Here is an 18695-nt window from a genome sequence, read left to right as displayed (position 1 = left end):
TGTCTAGACAGGAGCGAATCCGGAACAGGGGCTATCGGGGGTGAATCCGGAGCAGGGCTCTGGCCTGTCTAGACAGGCGCGAATCCGGAGCAGGGGCTATCGGGGGTGAATCCGGAGCAGGGCTCTGGCCTGTCTAGACAGGAGTGAATCCAGAGCAGGGGCTATCGGGGGTGAATCCGGAGCAGGGCTCTGGCCTGTCTAGACAGGCGCGAATCCGGAGCAGGGGCTATCGGGGGTGAATCCAGAGCAGGGCTCCGGCCTGTCTAGACAGAAGTGAATCCGGAGCAGGGCTCTGGCCTGTCTAGACAGGCGTGAATCCGGAGCAGGGGCTATCGGGGGTGAATCCGGAGCAGGGCTCTGGCCTGTCTAGACAGGCGCGAATCCGGAGCAGGGGCTATCGGGGGTGAATCCGGAGCAGGGCTCTGGCCTGTCTAGACAGGCGCGAATCCGGAGCAGGGGCTATCGGGGGTGAATCCGGAGCAGGGCTCTGGCCTGTCTAGACAGGCGCGAATCCGGAGCAGGGGCTATCGGGGGTGAATCCGGAGCAGGGCTCTGGCCTGTCTAGACAGGAGTCAGACCAGATGCTCACAATGGTCCCTCCTGGCCTCGGACCTTCCCACGTGTCTCCATCCCGGCGGCCCATCTGTGCTACCCGGCTCCCCGCGGCGGGCGTCTCCCTGGTAACAGGTGACAAGCGCTGGCGGGGCCCAGCCATTGGCCAGGAGGCGGCGGGGCGCCCGCGGATTGGCCGGCAGCCGGCCGCAGATGCCCCGGGAGCCCAGGCGGGCGCGGGAGCAGAGGCAGCCAGGCGGGGATGGAGGCGCCCGGCTGCTGGGGGCTGCTGCTGGCCCTGGGGCTGCTGCGGGGGGCGGCGGCCACCCCCGCGACTGAGGGTAGGAGCTGCCCGCGGGCGTTATTGCACGGCCAGTGTGTGTGTGTGCTCTGTGCACAAGGGGGTTGGGGGTGTCGCCGTGGGTGTGCACGCACGGGGCCTGTCTGGGTGTACCTACAGGGGGACTGTGTCTGCGAATGATTGTGCACGTGGGGACAGTGTGTGGGACTGTGTGTGTACCGGTCCCTGCGTGCATCTCGGGGGAGTGTGTGTTTTTGCGGGGGGGGGGTGAAAGTGTGTCGGGGTTGTGTGTGTGTGTGTGTGTGGAATTGGGCACGCATGGAGATCGTGTGTAAATAGGGTGTGTTATACTGTGCGTGCGTGAGAGCAAGCCCTTCCCAGGGCTTAGCCAGGCGCTGCCTGGGTGTGTGTGTGGAGGATTGTGTGAGTGCGGGTGAGGCAGCTATCCCTGCTCTTTCAGTGTGTGTCCGTGTCCAGTGTTGTGTTCATGGGTATTGCTGGGTGTGTATGGTGTGTAACCATATAACTGGGAGTGTGGGGTGGCGGTAGATTTTGCGAGGGTGTGTGATTGTGCACACAGGGGAGTGAAAAGTGGGGGGATTGGTTGGGTGTGATTGTGTAGGTGTGCAGTGTGGGGTCAGGGTTGGGGGGCTTGTGGTGTGTTGTGTGACTGTGTGCTCATGCAGACTGTGTGTGTAGATAGGGTATTTAATGCATGTGTGTGGTGGTGCGTACAGGGGGTGGAGTGTGGGTGTATGGGAAGAGTGTGCTTCCACATGGGTTGTAATGTGGATTTGTGTGAGGGATAGTAGCATGGTGTGGCGGGGGGCTCTGTGTGTGCCTGGGGACTGTGTGTGTACCGGGGCTGGAGTGTGTGTGTGCAAAGGAATGTGTGTGTGCAGGGGCTGTCATGCCCCTGTGGGTGTGTGACTGTGTGTGCTTGCATGTGAGTGGCCGTCGTGGGTGTGAACATGTGTGTAGGGGGGGTGTCTGTGTGCGTGAGGAGTGTGGGAGCTGGTGTGGGCACAGAAAACGGGGTACGGTGTGCACAGTGTGTGTGACAGGGGGGTGAGGAGTGCGTCGTGTGGGGGATTGTTTGTGTAGGGTGGTGTATGCACACCACGTGTGTGCCCAGCGCGTGCGTGCCCCGTTGCTGACCCCGCTCGGTGTCTCTCTCCCGCAGCGCCCCCGGCCCACGTCCTGTCCCGTGTGCTGTTCTGCCAGCCGGACCGCCCCTCGCAGGGCCTGGCCGACACCTTCGACGGGGACCAGCTCTTCTCCTTCGACTTCCCGGGGGCGCGCTGGGAGCCCCGGCTGCCCGACTTCCAGCCCTGGGTGGGCGCCCAGGAGAGCACGGAGCAGATCCGCAACAACTCCCGACTGTGCCAGCAGCTGCTCTTGGTACTCACCAACATCACCACGGGCTTCCTGCCCGAGGCCAAAGGTACCCGGCCCTCGGAGCCCACGTCTCTCCCAGCCCCACGGCCCCTCCGCATGGCGCCCCCAGCGATCCCTGACACTGCCCTGCCCTGCCCGAGGCCAAAGGTACCCGGCCCTCGCAGCCCACGTCTGCCCCCAGTCCCACGGCCCCTCCGCATGGCGCCCCCAGCGATCACTGACACTGCCCTGCCCCTGCCCGAGGCCAAAGGTACCTGGCCCTCGCAGCCCACGTCTGCCCCCAGTCCCACGGCCCCTCCGCATGGCGCCCCCAGCCCCCAGCGATCACTGATACTGCCCTGCCCCTGCCTGAGGCCAAAGGTACCCGGCCCTCGCAGCCCACGTCTGCCCCCAGTCCCACGGCCCCTCCGCATGGCGCCCCCAGCCCCCAGCGATCACTGATACTGCCCTGCCCCTGCCCGAGGCCAAAGGTACCCGGCCCTCAGAGCCCCTGTCTCCCCCAGCCCCACGGCCCCTCCGCACGGCACCCCCAGCCCCCAGCGATCACTGACACTGCCCTGCCCCTGCCCGAGGCCAAAGGTACCCGGCCCTCGCAGCCCACGTCTGCCCCCAGTCCCACGGCCCCTCCGCATGGCGCCCCCAGCGATCACTGACACTGCCCTGCCCCTGCCCGAGGCCAAAGGTACCTGGCCCTCGCAGCCCACGTCTGCCCCCAGTCCCACGGCCCCTCCGCATGGCGCCCCCAGCCCCCAGCGATCACTGATACTGCCCTGCCCCTGCCTGAGGCCAAAGGTACCCGGCCCTCGCAGCCCACGTCTGCCCCCAGTCCCACAGCCCCTCCGCATGGCGCCCCCAGCCCCCAGCGATCACTGATACTGCCCTGCCCCTGCCCGAGGCCAAAGGTACCCGGCCCTCAGAGCCCCTGTCTCCCCCAGCCCCACGGCCCCTCCGCACGGCACCCCCAGCCCCCAGCGATCACTGACACTGCCCTGCTCCTGCCCGAGGCCAAAGGTACCCGGCCCTCGGAGCCCGTCTCCCCCAGTCCCACGGCCCCTCCCCACGGCACCCCCAGCCCCCAGCGATCACTGACACTGCCCTGCCCTGCCCGAGGCCAAAGGTACCCGGCCCTCGGAGCCCCTGTCTCTCCCAGCCCCACGGCCCCTCCGCACAGCACCCCCAGCGATCCCTGACATTGCCCTGCCCTGCCCGAGGCCAAAGGTACCCGGCCCTCGGAGCCCCTGTCTCCCCCAGTCCCACGGCCCCTCCCCACGGCACCCCCAGCCCCCAGCGATCCCTGACACTGCCCTGCCCTGCCCGAGGCCAAAGGTACCCGGCCCTCGGAGCCCCTGTCTCCCCCAGCCCCACGGCCTCTCCGCACGGCACCCCCAGCGATCCCTGACACTGCCCTGCCCCTGCCCGAGGCCAAAGGTACCCGGCCCTCGGAGCCCACGTCTGCCCCCAGTCCCACGGCCCCTCCGCACGGCACCCCCAGCCCCCAGCGATCCCTGACACTGCCCTGCCCGTGCCCGAGGCCAAAGGTACCCGGCCCTCGGTGCCCGCGTCTGCCCCCGCGGCCCCTCCCCACGGCACCCCCAGCGCCCAGCAATCACTGATACTGCCCTGCCCTGCCCGAGGCCAAAGGTACCCGGCCCTCAGTGCCCCTGTCTCCCCCAGTCCCACGGCCCCTCCGCACGGCACCCCCAGCCCCCAGCGATCACTGACACTGCCCTGCCCTGCCCGAGGCCAAAGGTACCCGGCCCTCGGTGCCCGCGTCTGCCCCCGCGGCCCCTCCCCACGGCACCCCCAGCGCCCAGCAATCACTGATACTGCCCTGCCCTGCCCGAGGCCAAAGGTACCCGGCCCTCGGTGCCCCTGTCTCCCCCAGTCCCACGGCCCCTCCGCACGGCACCCCCAGCCCCCAGCGATCACTGACACTGCCCTGCCCTGCCCGAGGCCAAAGGTACCCGGCCCTCGGTGCCCGCGTCTGCCCCCGCGGCCCCTCCCCATGGCACCCCCAGCGCCCAGCAATCACTGATACTGCCCTGCCCTGCCCGAGGCCAAAGGTACCCGGCCCTCGGTGCCCCTGTCTCCCCCAGTCCCACGGCCCCTCCGCACGGCACCCCCAGCCCCCAGCGATCACTGACACTGCCCTGCCCTGCCCGAGGCCAAAGGTACCCGGCCCTCGGTGCCCGTGTCTGCCCCCACGGCCCCTCCCCACGGCACCCCCAACCCCCAGCGATCACTGACACTGCCATGCCCTGCCCGAGGCCAAAGGTACCCTCCCTGTGTCTGTGCACCCATGCCCTTCACCCCACAGCACCCCCTGCACAGGTGCCCATGCCCCTTACGGTGGTACCCCCTCCCTGCCCACGTCCCCCCAGCAACCCCATCCCCACTTCCCAGGCCCCCCAGCACCTCCTCCTCCTCCCCACATATCCCCAGTGCTCCATCCCCTGCAGGCCCTCCCTTACCATCTCCCCTCTCCCCGCAGGCACCCCCATGGCCAACGTGTTCACAGCCCGGCCCCTGGAGCTGGGAAAACCCAACACCCTGATCTGCCAGGTGGGCAACCTCTTCCCAGCCTCGGTGACAGTGTCATGGCAGTGGCTGGGGGAGCCGGTGAGCCAGGGCATCAACACCACGCGGTACTACCCCACCGAGGACCTGGGCTTCCTGCTCTTCTCCTACCTGGAGTTCACCCCGCAGGAGGGGGACGTCTACACCTGCACCATCACGCGGCCCAGGGACCGCTTCACCACCGTGGCCTACTGGGGTGAGAGATCCCCCTGATCCGCTCCCTGATCCACCCCCCGCACTCCGATCCTCCCCCCTGCACCCCGTTCCTCCCGCTGCACCTCCCCCTTCCCGCCTGCACCCCTACCCTCCTCCTGCACCCCATTCCTCCCTGCTGCACCCCGTTCCTCCCCCCTGCACCCTGACCCTCCCACTGCACCCCGGCCCTCCCGCTGCAACCCAATCCTTTCCCTGCACCCCGATCCTCCCTCCTGCACCCCATTCCTCCCTGCTGCACCCCGTTCCTCCCCCCTGCACCCTGACCCTCCCGCTGCACCCCGGCCTTCCCGCTGCACCCCGACCCTCCCCCCTGCACCCCTACCCTCCTCCTGCACCCCGTTCCTCCCGCTGCACCTCCCCCTTCCCGCCTGCACCCCTACCCTCCTCCTGCACCCCATTCCTCCCTGCTGCACCCCGTTCCTCCCCCCTGCACCCTGACCCTCCCACTGCACCCCGGCCCTCCCGCTGCAACCCAATCCTTTCCCTGCACCCCGATCCTCCCTCCTGCACCCCATTCCTCCCTGCTGCACCCCGTTCCTCCCCCCTGCACCCTGACCCTCCCGCTGCACCCCGGCCTTCCCGCTGCACCCCGACCCTCCCCCCTGCACCCCTACCCTCCTCCTGCACCCCGTTCCTCCCGCTGCACCTCCCCCTTCCTGCCTGCACCCCTACCCTCCTCCTGCACCCCATTCCTCCCTGCTGCACCCCGTTCCTCCCCCCTGCACCCTGACCCTCCCACTGCACCCCGGCCCTCCCGCTGCAACCCAATCCTTTCCCTGCACCCCGATCCTCCCTCCTGCACCCCATTCCTCCCTCCTCACCCCAGTCCTCCCCCTGACCCCGATTCTCCCCCTGCACCCCAATCCTCCCCCCTGCACCTCGATCCTCCCCCATCCTTCTATCCCTCCCCTGCACGTCTCCCCACCGGCACCATCACGCAGCCCGGGGACCGCTTCTCCACTGAGGCCGACTGGGGTGAGAAATTTCCCCCCTGCACTTGATTCAAGCCCCTGCCCTGAACTCGATCCCCTCCATACCCAATCCCCTTCCACCTGATACTGCCCCTCCCTCGCTACCCCCCTGCTGCTGGGATCCTTCCCTGATTTCCCGCCCTTGGCCTGTGTGCCCCACACCTCCCGCCTCCCCCACTGCCAGGAGCCCCCCAACCTCCCTGGTAGCCCTGGCCTCACCCTGTATCTCTCCCCCCGCGGTGTCTCTAGTGCCCCAGAACCCCATCCCATCAGAGCTGCTGGAGAACGTACTGTGTGGCCTGGCCATCGCCCTGGGCATCTTCTTCATGGTCACCGGGATCGTCCTCCTCCTCAAATCCCGCAGGCCCAGCCCCACAGGTACACCAGGCGCTGCCCCAGCTGGGGATGGGGGGAGTCTAGAGGGTTAGAGCAGGGGGATGGGGGCCAGGACTCCTGGGTTCTCTCCCCAGCTCTGGGAGGAGGGTGGGGTCTGGTGGGTTAAGCGGCAGGGCTGGGGGCCAGGACTCCTGGGTTCTTGCCCCAGCTCTGGGAGGGGAGTGGGGTCTATTGGGGCAGAACGGGGGGGCTGGGAGACAGGACTCCTGGGTTTTTTCCCAGCTCTGGGAGGGGAGTGGGGTCTCGTGGGTTACAGCAGGGGGGCTGGGAGCCAGGACTCCTGGGTTCTGTCTCTGTCTCTGGGATGGAGGGAAGGTTAGTGCAGGGGTCTGGGGGCCAGGAGTTCTGGGTTCTATCCTAGCTCTGGCAGGGAAGTGAGGTCCAGTGGATTAGAGCTGGGAGCCAGGACTCCTGGGTTCTATCCCTGGCTCTGAAGGGAAGGGGGACGTCTGTTGAATTACAAAGAGGGAGGCTGGGCACCAGGACTCCTGGGTTCTATCCCTGCCATTGAGTCTCCTTGTTCTGTGTTTTCACCCTCAGAGTGAACACCGAGTGGCTGGAAATGCCTGAAGAACTATGAGGAGACGCCCCGTGTTCCCCGAACCCCTCCCCATTCCAGCCCCCCCAGCCCTTGGGAACTGTGGGAAAGGCAGTTCCTGGACCAGCTGCAGTCAGCACGGTGCTGAGACTGGACACACTCCCTACACACGGGGCACGTCCCTGGGAACCTGGTGCCTCTCCTCCGGGGGTACCACGCTCTGCCCCCCCCAGCATTCCAGGGGTGCAGCACCCAGGGGCAGACTCCGACCCCCAGCCTGTGCCAGGGGTTGCCCCACTCCGGTGTATCGGTGCCTTATCCAGCCTCCTGCTAATAAAGGTCTATTTCCTGGAGCTGTTTTGCCATTGCCCCTCTGTATCGGGACCTCTCCCCATAGCCTTCGCCCCATGCCACCCCCCACCCTCTCTCCTGTCCTGCAGGGACCCTGCTGGGTGGGAGGGGAGCTCACATGCTGCGGCCAGTTCAGCCCTCAGCCTGGCTGCTGGCGAAGGGGCCGGTTACTGCCCGTGCTGGGGGCACCTGCCCTGCTAGGATCTGGGCTGAGACCCACCAAATTCGTTACACTGATCAGAGCCTGCATCCTATTCCTTGCCGCCTGAGCCAGCCAGAACCTGCCCTGGGGCCGAATCGGAACCAACGCCCCCTGGAAGGGAAAGGCCCCGGGTCCCATTCCCTGCCCCCCTGAGCCAGCCAGTCCCTGCCCTGGGGCTGAATTGGAACCAACGCCCCCTGGAAGGGAAAGGCCCCGGGTCCCATTCCCTGCCCCCCTGAGCCAGCCTGTCCCTGCCCTGGGGTTGAATCGGAACCAATGCCCCCTGGAAGGGAAAGGCCCTGGGTCCATTCCTCACTCCCGTTCCCGAACCGGCCAGTTCCCTCTGGATAATCAAAGTCTCTGTCTCCCTCAGAGAGGAAATGAAAGTGTCTAAGCTGAGCCAGTTGGTTTCACGTCCCCATGCAGCTGGGAGCTGAGTCCCGGGGGCCAGCTGCCGCCCAGATGCCTGTGAAGTGCCAGGCTCCACTTCCCCATGCGGGGGCTGGGGGAGGGGAGAAGGGCGGGGATACGTGGGAGGGGGGCGTTAGTTTTCCTGGGAACAGAAGGCCGTTGGCCCTGGGCCGAGGGGAAGTGTCTGGTGCACCGTGGAGAAATGGGGCCGTGGTTCTCACCCAGGGGCCCCCTCGGGAGCCTCGAGCAGGTTTCCGGGGGTCCTCCAAGCATGGCCGGCGTTAGACACTCAGGGCAGAAAGCCAAAGCCCCGCTACATGGGCTGAAGCCCAGGGGCCCCGAGTCCTAGCACCTGGGGCTGCAGCCGAAGCCTGAGCAGCTTAGCTCCATGGGAGGCCCCGTGGGGTGGGGCCCCAGGGACCTGCCCCCCTGGCTGCCCCCTAACGCTGGCCCCGGCTGCGTGGGCAGAAACCCAGGTGTGGAGGCACAAGTGGGCGGTGGAGCTTTTATAGCACGGGGGGGCGGGGCGTGGGGGGTGGGACCCCCAGAAAGGAAACGGTTGCGAACCCCTGAAATAGGGGAAGCTGGGCCCAGAATAGGGGAAGCAGCAGGCCGCGAGGTTTCAGACACGCCAGGGCCAGCCCTGCCCACCAGGGAAGTGAAATCTCCAGGCTGGGAGAAATGGGGCCCATCCCCTGTTCCGGCGAGAGCAGCCGTCCCGCTGCTCCTCTGCCAGGATCCCCCCAGCTGCCCCCTCTGCCGGGATCCCCTCCTCTCCTCCAGGGCCCCCCTCTGCCAGGATCCCCCCCAGCTGCTCCTCTGCCAGGATCCCATCCCCTCCTCCAGGGCCCCCCTCTGCCAGGATCCACCCCAGCTGCCCCCTCTGCCGGGATCTCTTCCCCCCCAGCTGCCCCCTCTGCCAGGATCCCCCCCAGCTGCCCCCTCTGCCAGGATCCCCTCCCCTCCTCCAGGGCCCCCCTCTGCCAGGATCCCCCCCAGCTGCCCCCTCTGCCGGGATCTCTTCCCCCCCAGCTGCTCCATCTGCCAGGATCCCCCCCAGCTGCTCCTCTGCCAGGATCCCATCCCCGCCTCCAGGGCCCCCCTCTGCCAGGATCCCCCCCAGCTGCCCCTTCTGCCAGGAGCCCCCCCAGCTGCTCCTCTGCCAGGATCCCATCCCCTCCTCCAGGCCCCCCCTCTGCCAGGATCCACCCCAGCTGCCCCTTCTGCCAGGAGCCCCCCCAGCTGCTCCTCTGCCAGGATCCCCCCCAGCTGCTCCTCTGCCAGGATCCCATCCCCTCCTCCAGGCCCCCCCTCTGCCAGGATCCACCCCAGCTGCCCCCTCTGCCGGGATCTCTTCCCCCCCAGCTGCTCCTCTGCCAGGAGCCCCCCCCCAGCTGCTCCTCTGCCAGGATCCCATCCCCGCCTCCAGGGCCCCCCTCTGCCAGGATCCCCCCCAGCTGCACCCTCTGCCAGGATCTCCTACCCCATCCTCTCCCCCAAACTGCCCCCTCTGCCAGGATCCCATCCCCTCCTCCAGGGGCCCCCTCTGCCAGGATCCCCTCCCCCCAGCTGCCCCCTTGGCCGGGATCCCCTCCCCCCGGCACTCGTCCCTTTCCCCTGCAGCCAAGCCCTCCGCCACACGTCTGGCCCCGTGCCCCATGGCTGCTCCGTGCCTCAGTTTCCCCACCTGTAATGGGGGCGGGGGGCTGTCACAGGTCCCCGGTGCCGCGGGAGGTCCGGGGAGATAAACCCACCACGGCCCGAGGGCTGCCCCGAGTCTGGGCCCAGCCCCACGGCGCGGCGGGACATCTCCCCGTCGGGCTCCCCGCCCGGCCGCCTCCACCCAGCGACTGATGATGCCGGCAGCGGAGCCGGCTGCCATTGGCCAGGGCCGGCTGGCGGGGGGGTCAGGACAGCGCGACCTGCCTGCGCGGTCCGGAGCCAGAGGGACCCCTGCAGAGCCCAGGGATCCCAGAGAGAGATCTGCCCCCCCAGACCCAGGGATCCTAGAGAGAGATCTGCCCCCCCAGACCCAGAGATCCCAGAGAGAGATCTGCCCCCGCAGACCCAGGGATCCTAGAGAGAGATCTGCCCCCCCAGACCCAGGGATCCCGGATAGAGATCTGCCCCCCCAGACCCAGAGATCCCAGAGAGAGATCTGCCCCCCAGACCCAGGGATCCTAGAGAGAGATCTGCCCCCCCAGACCCAGAGATCCCAGAGAGAGATCTGCCCCCCCAGAGCCTGGGAGATCTGCCCCCCCAGACCCAGGAATCCCAGTGACAGCTCTCCTGCAACAGGCCCAGAGATCCCCAGCGCCCCCCACCAAGCCAGGGATCCCGTGGGATCACCCCAAAGCAGCTGGAATCCAGCAGCAGAGACGTCCGACACCCAGGATCCAGAGAGAGCCTCTCCCAGAGCCCCTGGGATCCAGCGATCTCCCCCCGCAGAGCTGGGGATCCCGGAGCAGGGAGAAGGGCCTGTGGGATCCTGAGAGATCCTCCAGGCAGAGATCCCAGAGCGCGCCCGCCGCAGAGCCAGGGAGCTGGAAACTTGCTTCAAGGAGCAGAGACCCGAGACCCCCGCGCCGAGCCGGGGACCCCGCACACAGACCTGCCCTGGCCGGGGACCGAGGGGCCGCCATGAAGCTGGTGCTGTGGCTGCTGTCCATGGCTCTGAGCCACCACGGAGCAGGTGAGGGCGCCCGTCGGTGCCACGGGCCTGGGGGGAGCTTGGGGTCCCTGCCCCCTATAATCCTCTCCGGGGGTCCCCGCTTCAGAAACCGGCCTAGCGACCGTCTGACCACCTGTCCCCAGGGCTGTGCCCCGGGACCAGGACCCATGCTGGAGATGTCAGGCTAGGGCTTAAACCCCATGTCTAACCTTAGGGGACAGTGCCTGTGTGTGGATGGGGGATAACCCCAGTCTGTAGCCCTAGGGGGCTGTGTGTGTGTGTGTGGGGGGTATAACCCCAGTCTGTCTGTACCCTTTGGGGGCTGTGTCTGTGTGTGTGTGGGGTATAACCCCAGTCTGTCTGTACCCCTTGGGGGCTGTGTCTGTGTGTGCAGGGGGTATAACCCCAGTCTGTCTGTACCCCTTGGGGGCTGTGTCTGTGTGTGTGTGGGGTATAACCCCAGTCTGTCTGTACCCCTTGGGGGCTGTGTCTGTGTGTGCAGGGGGTATAACCCCAGTCTGTCTGTACCCCTTGGGGGCTGTGTCTGTGTGTCCGGGGGGTATAACCCCAGTCTGTCTGTACCCCTTGGGGGCTGTGTCTGTGTGTGCAGGGGGTATAACCCCAGTCTGTCTGTACCCCTTGGGGGCTGTGTCTGTGTGTGCAGGGGGTATAACCCCAGTCTGTCTGTACCCCTATGGGCTGTGTGTGTGTGTGTGGGGGGGTATAACCCCAGTCTGTCTGTACCCTTTGGGGGCTGTGTGTGTGTGTGGGGGGGTATAACCCCAGTCTGTCTGTACCCCTTGGGGGCTGTGTCTGTGTGTGCAGGGGGTATAACCCCAGTCTGTCTGTACCCCTTGGGGGCTGTGTCTGTGTGTCCGGGGGGTATAACCCCAGTCTGTCTGTACCCCTTGGGGGCTCTGTCTGTGTGTGCAGGGGGTATAACCCCAGTCTGTCTGTACCCCTTGGGGGCTGTGTCTGTGTGTGGGGGGGGTATAACCCCAGCCTGTACCCCTTGGGGGCTGTGTCTGTGTGTGCAGGGGGTATAACCCCAGTCTGTCTGTACCCCTTGGGGGCTGTGTCTGTGTGTGTGGGGGGTATAACCCCAGTCTGTCTGTACCCCTTGGGGGCTGTGTCTGTGTGTCCGGGGGGTATAACCCCAGCCTGTCTGTACCCCTTGGGGGCTGTGTCTGTGTGTGCAGGGGGTATAACCCCAGCCTGTACCCCTTGGGGGCTGTGTCTGTGTGTGGATGGGGTATAACCCCAGTCTGTACCCCTTGGGGGCTGTGTCTGTGTGTGGGGGGGTATAACTCCAGTCTGTCTGTACCCCTGGGGGGAGGAGTGTATCTGTGTGTGTGTGTGGGGGGGTATAACCCTAGTCTGTACCCCTATGGGCTGTGTGTGGGGTGTGTGGGGGGGTATAACCCCAGTCTCTACTCCTAAGGGACTGTGTCTGTATGTGGATGCAGGTATAACTCCAGTCTGTCTGGACCCCGACAGAGCTGTGTCTGTGTGTCATGTGTGTGTGTGTGTGTGTGTGTGTGTGTGTGTATATAAACCCCGTGTGTACCCCTAGGGGGCTGTGTCTGTGTGTGTGTGTGGGGGGGGGTATAACCCCAGTCTGTAGCCCTAGGGGGCTGTGTGTCTGTGTGTGGAGGGGGGTATAACCCCAGTCTGTCTGTACCCCTTGGGGGCTGTGTCTGTGTGTCCAGGGGGTATAACTCCAGTCTGTCTGTACCCCTTGGGGGCTGTGTCTGTGTGTCCGGGGGGTATAACCCCAGCCTGTCTGTACCCCTTGGGGGCTGTGTCTGTGTGTGCAGGGGGTATAACCCCAGCCTGTACCCCTTGGGGGCTGTGTCTGTGTGTGGATGGGGTATAACCCCAGTCTGTACCCCTTGGGGGCTGTGTCTGTGTGTGTGGGGGTATAACTCCAGTCTGTCTGTACCCCTGGGGGGAGGAGTGTATCTGTGTGTGTGTGGGGGGGTATAACCCTAGTCTGTACCCCTATGGGCTGTGTGTGGGGTGTGTGGGGGGGTATAACCCCAGTCTCTACTCCTAAGGGACTGTGTCTGTATGTGGATGCGGGTATAACTCCAGTCTGTCTGGACCCCGACAGAGCTGTGTCTGTGTGTCATGTGTGTGTGTGTGTGTGTGTGTGTGTGTGTGTATATAAACCCCGTGTGTACCCCTAGGGGGCTGTGTCTGTGTGTGTGTGTGGGGGGGGTATAACCCCAGTCTGTAGCCCTAGGGGGCTGTGTCTGTGTGTGGAGGGGGGTATAACCCCAGTCTGTCTGTACCCCTTGGGGGCTGTGTCTGTGTGTCCAGGGGGTATAACTCCAGTCTGTCTGTACCCCTTGGGGGCTGTGTCTGTGTGTCCGGGGGGTATAACCCCAGCCTGTCTGTACCCCTTGGGGGCTGTGTCTGTGTGTCCGGGGGGTATAACCCCAGCCTGTCTGTACCCCTTGGGGGCTGTGTCTGTGTGTGGATAGGGTATAACCCCAGTCTGTACCCTCAGGGGGCTGTGTCTGTGTGTGGGGGGGTATTATCCCACTCTGTAGCCCTAGGGGGCTGTGTATGTCGGGGGGGTAGCCCCGATCTGTACCCCTCGGGGCTGTGTGTGTGTAGGGGGGGTTAACCCCATGGTTCCCAGCGTACACACCCACAGTAGGGCTCTACAATTGCAGAGGAACCCTCTGGATGGGGTTTCAACCCAACGTCCCCTGGTCTACACCCCAGGGGCATGGCCTAGTGTGGAACCGGTCCCCACCTGTCCCCATAACCTCCCTGATCCCCATCCCCCCAGTGGCCCGCCCTCCTTGACCCATCCCTCCGTCACCCCACTGGTCACTCCCGCCCCCCATGGTCCCAACGTCTCTGTGCCCGTCCCCCATGTCCCGCCCTGCCCCGAACCCGCTTCTGACGGCCCCGTCCCCGCAGGCGGGTTCCTTGTGCACCTGGCCACCGAGTGCCCCCTGGCAGCCAACGGCTCCGTGCTCTGGTTCAGCTTCACCTTCGTCTTCAACAAGAACCCGCTGGTGTGTTACAACGACCACGACCAGCTCTTCGAGGCCTGTGACATGGGCCTGCTCCACAACATAGCCACGAACATGGCCACCCAACTCAACGCGGACCCCGACTGGCGCCGGCGTATGGCAGGGGGGCGCCAGGCCTGCCAGAGCCAGAGCCAGCGGCTCTGGAGCCGCACGGGGCAAAGGAAGAGTGAGTGGGGGCTGCGGGGCACCGAGCCGGGGCGGGGGTGGGGGCTGCAGGGCACCGAGCCGGGGCGGGGGTGGGGGCTGCAGGGCACTGAGCCGGGGTGGGGGAGAGGGCTGCGGGGCCCGGGGCACCGAGCCGGGGCGGGGGAGGGGGCTGCGGGGCCCGGGGCACCGAGCCGGGGCGGGGGTGGGGGCTGCAGGGCACTGAGCCGGGGCGGGGGAGGGGGCTGCGGGGCCCGGGGCACCGAGCCGGGGCGGGGGAGGGGGCTGCGGGGCCCGGGGCACCGAGCCGGGGCGGGGGTGGGGGCTGCAGGGCACTGAGCCGGGGCGGGGGTGGGGGCTGCGGGGCCCGGGGCACCGAGCCGGGGCGGGGGTGGGGGCTGCAGGGCACTGAGCCGGGGCGGGGGAGGGGGCTGCGGGGCCCGGGGCACCGAGCCGGGGAGGGGGAGGGGGCTGCGGGGCCCCTGGCTCCGAGCCGGGGCAGGGGAAGGATTTGATGTAGGGGGATACTGGGCAGGGGGCCTGTGGGTCTGATCCCCGTGTGAGGTGGGGGGACCAGGAGCCGGTTCACACAGCGACTCCCCCCCAACAGCGCCCCCCAGCGTCCGCATCGTCTCCACGGCCCTGCCGAACCCCGCGGGGACCACGCGCCTCACCTGCCACGTCTGGGGCTTCTACCCGGCGGAGGTGCTGGTCACCTGGCTGCGGAACGGGAGCCCCGTGGAGCCCACCGAGAACGGCCTGAGCCCGGCGCTGGCCAACGGCGACTGGACCTACCAGACCCACCTCAGCCTGCTCACCGCCCCCAAGCCCGGGGACACCTACACCTGCCTCGTGCAGCACGCCAGCCTGCCCGAGCCCCACCAGGAGCAGTGGGGTGAGCCCGAGCAGGGCAGGGTACGGGTTTGGGGGGCAGAGGCATCGGGTGGGGGGGAGAGAGTGCTGGGTGGTTGGGGTGATGGGGGGCAGCAGGAGAGGGGTGCAGGGCAGGGGAAGGGCATGCTGGGGGGCAGGGCATGGAGTAGGGGGAAGGGGGTGCAGGGGGCAGAGGTACAGGGTGGGGGGAGGGCATGCTGGGGTTTGGGGGGCAGCAGGAGTGGGGTGCAGAACAGGGGAATGGGGTGCTGGGGGGCAGTGGTCTGGGGCAGGGAGCGGGGAGAGAAACACGGGGTGAAGGGGATCTGGGTAGGACTTCGGCTGGGGGTGCAGGGGTGCTGTGGGGGGCTCCTCAGTCTACCCCCCGTTAACTCCTCCCCTGCTGTGTCCCCCAGGGCCCGGCCTGTCCCCGGGGCTGACGGTCAAGGTCAGCGTCGCTGTCGTGGTGCTGATCCTGGGCCTCATCCTGCTGGGCACCGGCATGGTCTTCTGGTGGAGGGCGCCCGCCCCAGGTAAGGGGGGGGCTGGGGCCATGTGTCCCTCTCGCCTGGGGTCCTGAGCCCCCAATTCCCAACGCAGGGGGGCGGGCGTCCCCGGGGTCCCTGCAAGAGATGGGGACAATGTGAGGCCCATTTCCGGGGTGCTGGGGATTGAGTGTGTGTGTGTCCCCTGCTGCCCCCTGCTGGTGAGAGTGTGTGTGTGAGTGTGTGTGTCCCGCTGCCCCCTGCTGGTGAGTGTGTGTGAGTGTGTGTGTCCTGCTGCCCCCTGCTGGTGAGAGTGTGTGTGTGAGTGTGTGTGTCCCGCTGCCCCCTGCTGGTGAGTGTGTGTGTGTGAGTGTGTGTCCCCTGCTGCCCCCTGCTGGTGAGAGTGTGTCTGTGTGTCTGTGTGTGTGTCCTGCTGCCCCCTGCTGGTGAGAGTGTGTGTGTGTGTGTGTGTGTGTGTCCTGCTGCCCCCTGCTGGTGAGAGTGTGTGTGTGTGTGTGTGTGTGTCCTGCTGCCCCCTGCTGGTGAGAGTGTGTGTGTGTGTGTGTGTGTGTGTGTGTCCTGCTGCCCCCTGCTGGCTGGGGCAGCGCATGTGCGGCGGGGGGCAGGATCCCCTCTGACTGACTCTGTTTCCTTCCCTCTTCCAGGTTATTCTCCCCTCCCCGGGCACAACTATGCTGGAGGTAACGGCCGCCTGGCTGAGTGTCCCTGCGTCCTCCCCACCCCCCCATCTCCCCACAGGCCCCTCCCCACACCCTCCATCCCTCCCCCCACAGACCCTTCCCCACACCCCCCATCTCCCCACAGGCCCCTCCCCACACCCCTACATCCCTCCCCCCACAGACCCCTCCCCACACACCCCATCCCTCCCCTCATCCCCCCATCTCCCCACAGACCCCTCCCCACACCCTCCATCCCTCCCTCACAGACCCTTCCCCACACCCTCCATCCCTCCCCTCATCCCCCCATCTCCTCAGACCCTTCCCCACAGCCTCCATCCCTCCCCTCATCCCCCCATCTCCCCACAGACCCCTCCCCACACCCTCCATCCCTCCCTCACAGACCCTTCCCCACACCCTCCATCCCTCCCCTCATCCCCCCATCTCCTCAGACCCTTCCCCATCCCTCCATACCCCTCCCCACACCCTCCATCCCTCCCCCCACAGACCCCTCCCCACACCCTCCATCCCTCCCCTCATCCCCCCATCTCCCCAGACCCTTCCCCACACCCTCCATCCCTTCCCCCCACAGACCCTTCCCCACACCCCCCATCTCCCCACAGACCCCTCCCCATCCCTCCATACCCCTCCCCACACCCTCCATCCCTCCCCCCACAGACCCCTCCCCACACCCCTCCATCCCTCCCCTCATCCCCCCATCTCCCCACAGACCCCTCCCCTTCCCTCCATACCCTTCCCCACACCCTCCATCCCTCCCCCCACAGACCCCTCCCCACACCCTCCATCCCTCCCCTCATCCCCCCATCTCCCCAGACCCTTCCCCACACCCTCCATCCCTCCCCCCACAGACCCTTCCCCACACCCCCCATCTCCCCACAGGCCCCTCCCCACCCCCCGCTCCCTCCATACCCCTCCCCACACCCTCCATCCCTCCCCCCACAGACCCCTCCCCACACCCCTCCATCCCTCCCCTCATCCTCCCATCTCCCCACAGACCCCTCCCCACACCCTCCATCCCTCCCCTCATCCCCCCCATCTCCCCAGACCCCTCCCCACACCCTCCATCCCTCCCCCCACAGACCCTTCCCCACACCCCCCATCTCCCCACAGGCCCCTCCCCACACCCCTCCATCCCTCCCCTCATCCCCCCATCTCCCCACAGACCCCTCCCCACACCCCTTCCCTCATCCCCCATCTCCTCACAGACCCTTCCCCACACCCCTCCATTCCTCCCCCCACAGACCCTTCCCCACACCCCTCCACCCATCCCTCCCCTCATCCCCCCATCCCCACACAGACCCCTCCTCCGACCATCCCTCCATCCACCCCCCCCGCCTCGGTCTCTCCATCCGTCCGTCTGCCCCCCTCTGTCTCTGTCTCTCCGTCTGTCTGTCTGCCCCCCCCCCCGTCTCGGTCTCTCCATCCGTCTGTCTCTGTCCCAGTTCATTCACGCCTCTCTCGCTGTGTTTACCCTGCAGGCAGCACCTAACGCCCCTGGGCACCGAGACCCCCAGCTCCAGCCCCCCAGCCCCAGTGGAGGATCCCGACTCATCCTGTCTGTCGCCCCCCAGCTTAGCCACCCCTCCCCATGGGGTTTCGATCCATGGGACCGAGACGGAACATGTCTCCGTGCCAGCCGGGCACCGCAGCGAGGACGGCTCAGACCAGATCCCCCGTGGGGCCTGTACGGCCCAGCACCTCCTGCACCCCTCCCCCACTGTGGCTGTATATACTGGGGCCTATAGATGGCTGTAGAGACCTCCCCTTCCCAACTCCAAGCGCCTGATGCAAGTAGGACAAAATAACGATATAATGACCTGATTGCTGGCCTCAAGCCCCAGCCCAAATTAGAGCCGACGACACTGTATAGACCAGCAGGCCAATACAGAGATATAAGGACCTCAAAACAGATCCCCTACACACCCCATTCTCAACGCCGAACCCCAGAGCCCAGACAGGCTGCCCCCCACTCTTGCACACCACACTTGTATACTGGGGCTATAGGTGGATATAGGGACCAGACCCTGCCACCCCCTCCAGAGAGAGAGCCCCAGAGACCACAAGGACTGCCCCCCATGCACCCGCTGTGAATAGCAGGGCCCTTAAAGGGCTAGAGGAACCCCAGGATAGACCCCTGTCCCCACAGACTTGGAGTCCTCTGCCCTGTACAGCTCAGCGGGGCAATACAGGGATATACCGATCTGATCAGACCCCTAGCCTCTCCCCAGCCCCCCAGATCCCTCAGCACTGGGGGATGTGCCCAAATCCCCACCCCCGGTACAATCCCACTCCCCCCACCAGGGTTCACCCTAGACCTGGGCTCCCTCCTGGGTCATCAGACGATTCCCCCATTACTCACCCAGCCACCCCTCAAGCCTGGCAGCCAACACCCCCTCTTCCCCCCCCCCCCCGCCGATACCCCTCCTCCTCTCAGGCAGGCAAAACATCCTCACCCCCCCGCCTGGCAGACAGGCCGTGGCACTCTCCACACTGGGGTGGGGCGCGGGCAGGGCTATAGGGAGTGGGTGCCCGATTCAGGGTGCTGACCGTGTGTGGTGTATACGGAGAGGGTGGCTGTTGTAATCTGCCGCCCCCCCACATTAAAGATCCTCTCTGGTGCAGCAGGGAATGCTCTGTGGATGGCTGCACTGGTTCCTCCCCACCCAGAGATCGAACCCAGGAGTCCTGGCTCCCAGCCCCCCCTGCTCTAACCCACTAGCCCCCACTCCCCTCCCAGAGCTGGGGAGAGAACCCAGGAGTCCTGGCTCCCAGCCCCCCCGCCCCGCTCTAACCCACTAGCCCCCACTTCCCTCCCAGAGCTGGGGAGAGAACCCAGGAGTCCTGGCTCCCAGCCCTCCTTG

General features: G+C 66.7%; 2 protein-coding genes across 2 annotated transcripts; both read left to right on the top strand.

The window, feature by feature from the left end:
- The first annotated feature begins 759 nt into the window (after positions 1-759).
- On the top strand, positions 760-7302 carry LOC125621147 (class II histocompatibility antigen, M alpha chain). Its single transcript, XM_048817689.2, has 5 exons — positions 760-893; positions 2037-2297; positions 4743-5024; positions 6265-6393; positions 6952-7302. The coding sequence occupies exons 1-5, from the start codon at positions 815-817 to the stop codon at positions 6954-6956; spliced, it is 756 nt and encodes a 251-aa protein (XP_048673646.1). The 5' UTR covers positions 760-814; the 3' UTR covers positions 6957-7302.
- A 2494-nt stretch (positions 7303-9796) lies between these two features.
- LOC125621146 (HLA class II histocompatibility antigen, DM beta chain) lies at positions 9797-18455 on the top strand. The gene is made up of 6 exons (XM_048817688.2): positions 9797-10605; positions 13519-13800; positions 14389-14673; positions 15068-15184; positions 15802-15837; positions 17313-18455. The coding sequence occupies exons 1-6, from the start codon at positions 10554-10556 to the stop codon at positions 17321-17323; spliced, it is 783 nt and encodes a 260-aa protein (XP_048673645.1). The 5' UTR covers positions 9797-10553; the 3' UTR covers positions 17324-18455.
- The last annotated feature ends 240 nt before the right edge of the window (positions 18456-18695 follow it).

The sequence above is a fragment of the Caretta caretta genome, chromosome 14, assembly GCF_965140235.1.
Source record: "Caretta caretta isolate rCarCar2 chromosome 14, rCarCar1.hap1, whole genome shotgun sequence".
Classification (NCBI taxonomy): Eukaryota; Metazoa; Chordata; order Testudines; family Cheloniidae; genus Caretta; species Caretta caretta.
Note: the sequence above shows the minus strand (reverse complement) of the source record. Positions and strands in the feature narration are given on the sequence as shown.

Bases quoted from the DNA above. Each gene is read 5' to 3' on its own strand.
- LOC125621147 (XM_048817689.2), top strand. From the start codon at position 815: ATGGAGGCGCCCGGCTGCTGGGGGCTGCTGCTGGCCCTGGGGCTGCTG. The intron at 894-2,036 runs GTAGGAGCTGCC...TCTCTCCCGCAG, and splicing joins GGCCACCCCCGCGACTGAGG to CGCCCCCGGCCCACGTCCTG. The intron at 2,298-4,742 runs GTACCCGGCCCT...CTCTCCCCGCAG, and splicing joins CTTCCTGCCCGAGGCCAAAG to GCACCCCCATGGCCAACGTG.
- LOC125621146 (XM_048817688.2), top strand. From the start codon at position 10,554: ATGAAGCTGGTGCTGTGGCTGCTGTCCATGGCTCTGAGCCACCACGGA. The intron at 10,606-13,518 runs GTGAGGGCGCCC...CCGTCCCCGCAG, and splicing joins TCTGAGCCACCACGGAGCAG to GCGGGTTCCTTGTGCACCTG. The intron at 15,185-15,801 runs GTAAGGGGGGGG...TCCCTCTTCCAG, and splicing joins GTGGAGGGCGCCCGCCCCAG to GTTATTCTCCCCTCCCCGGG.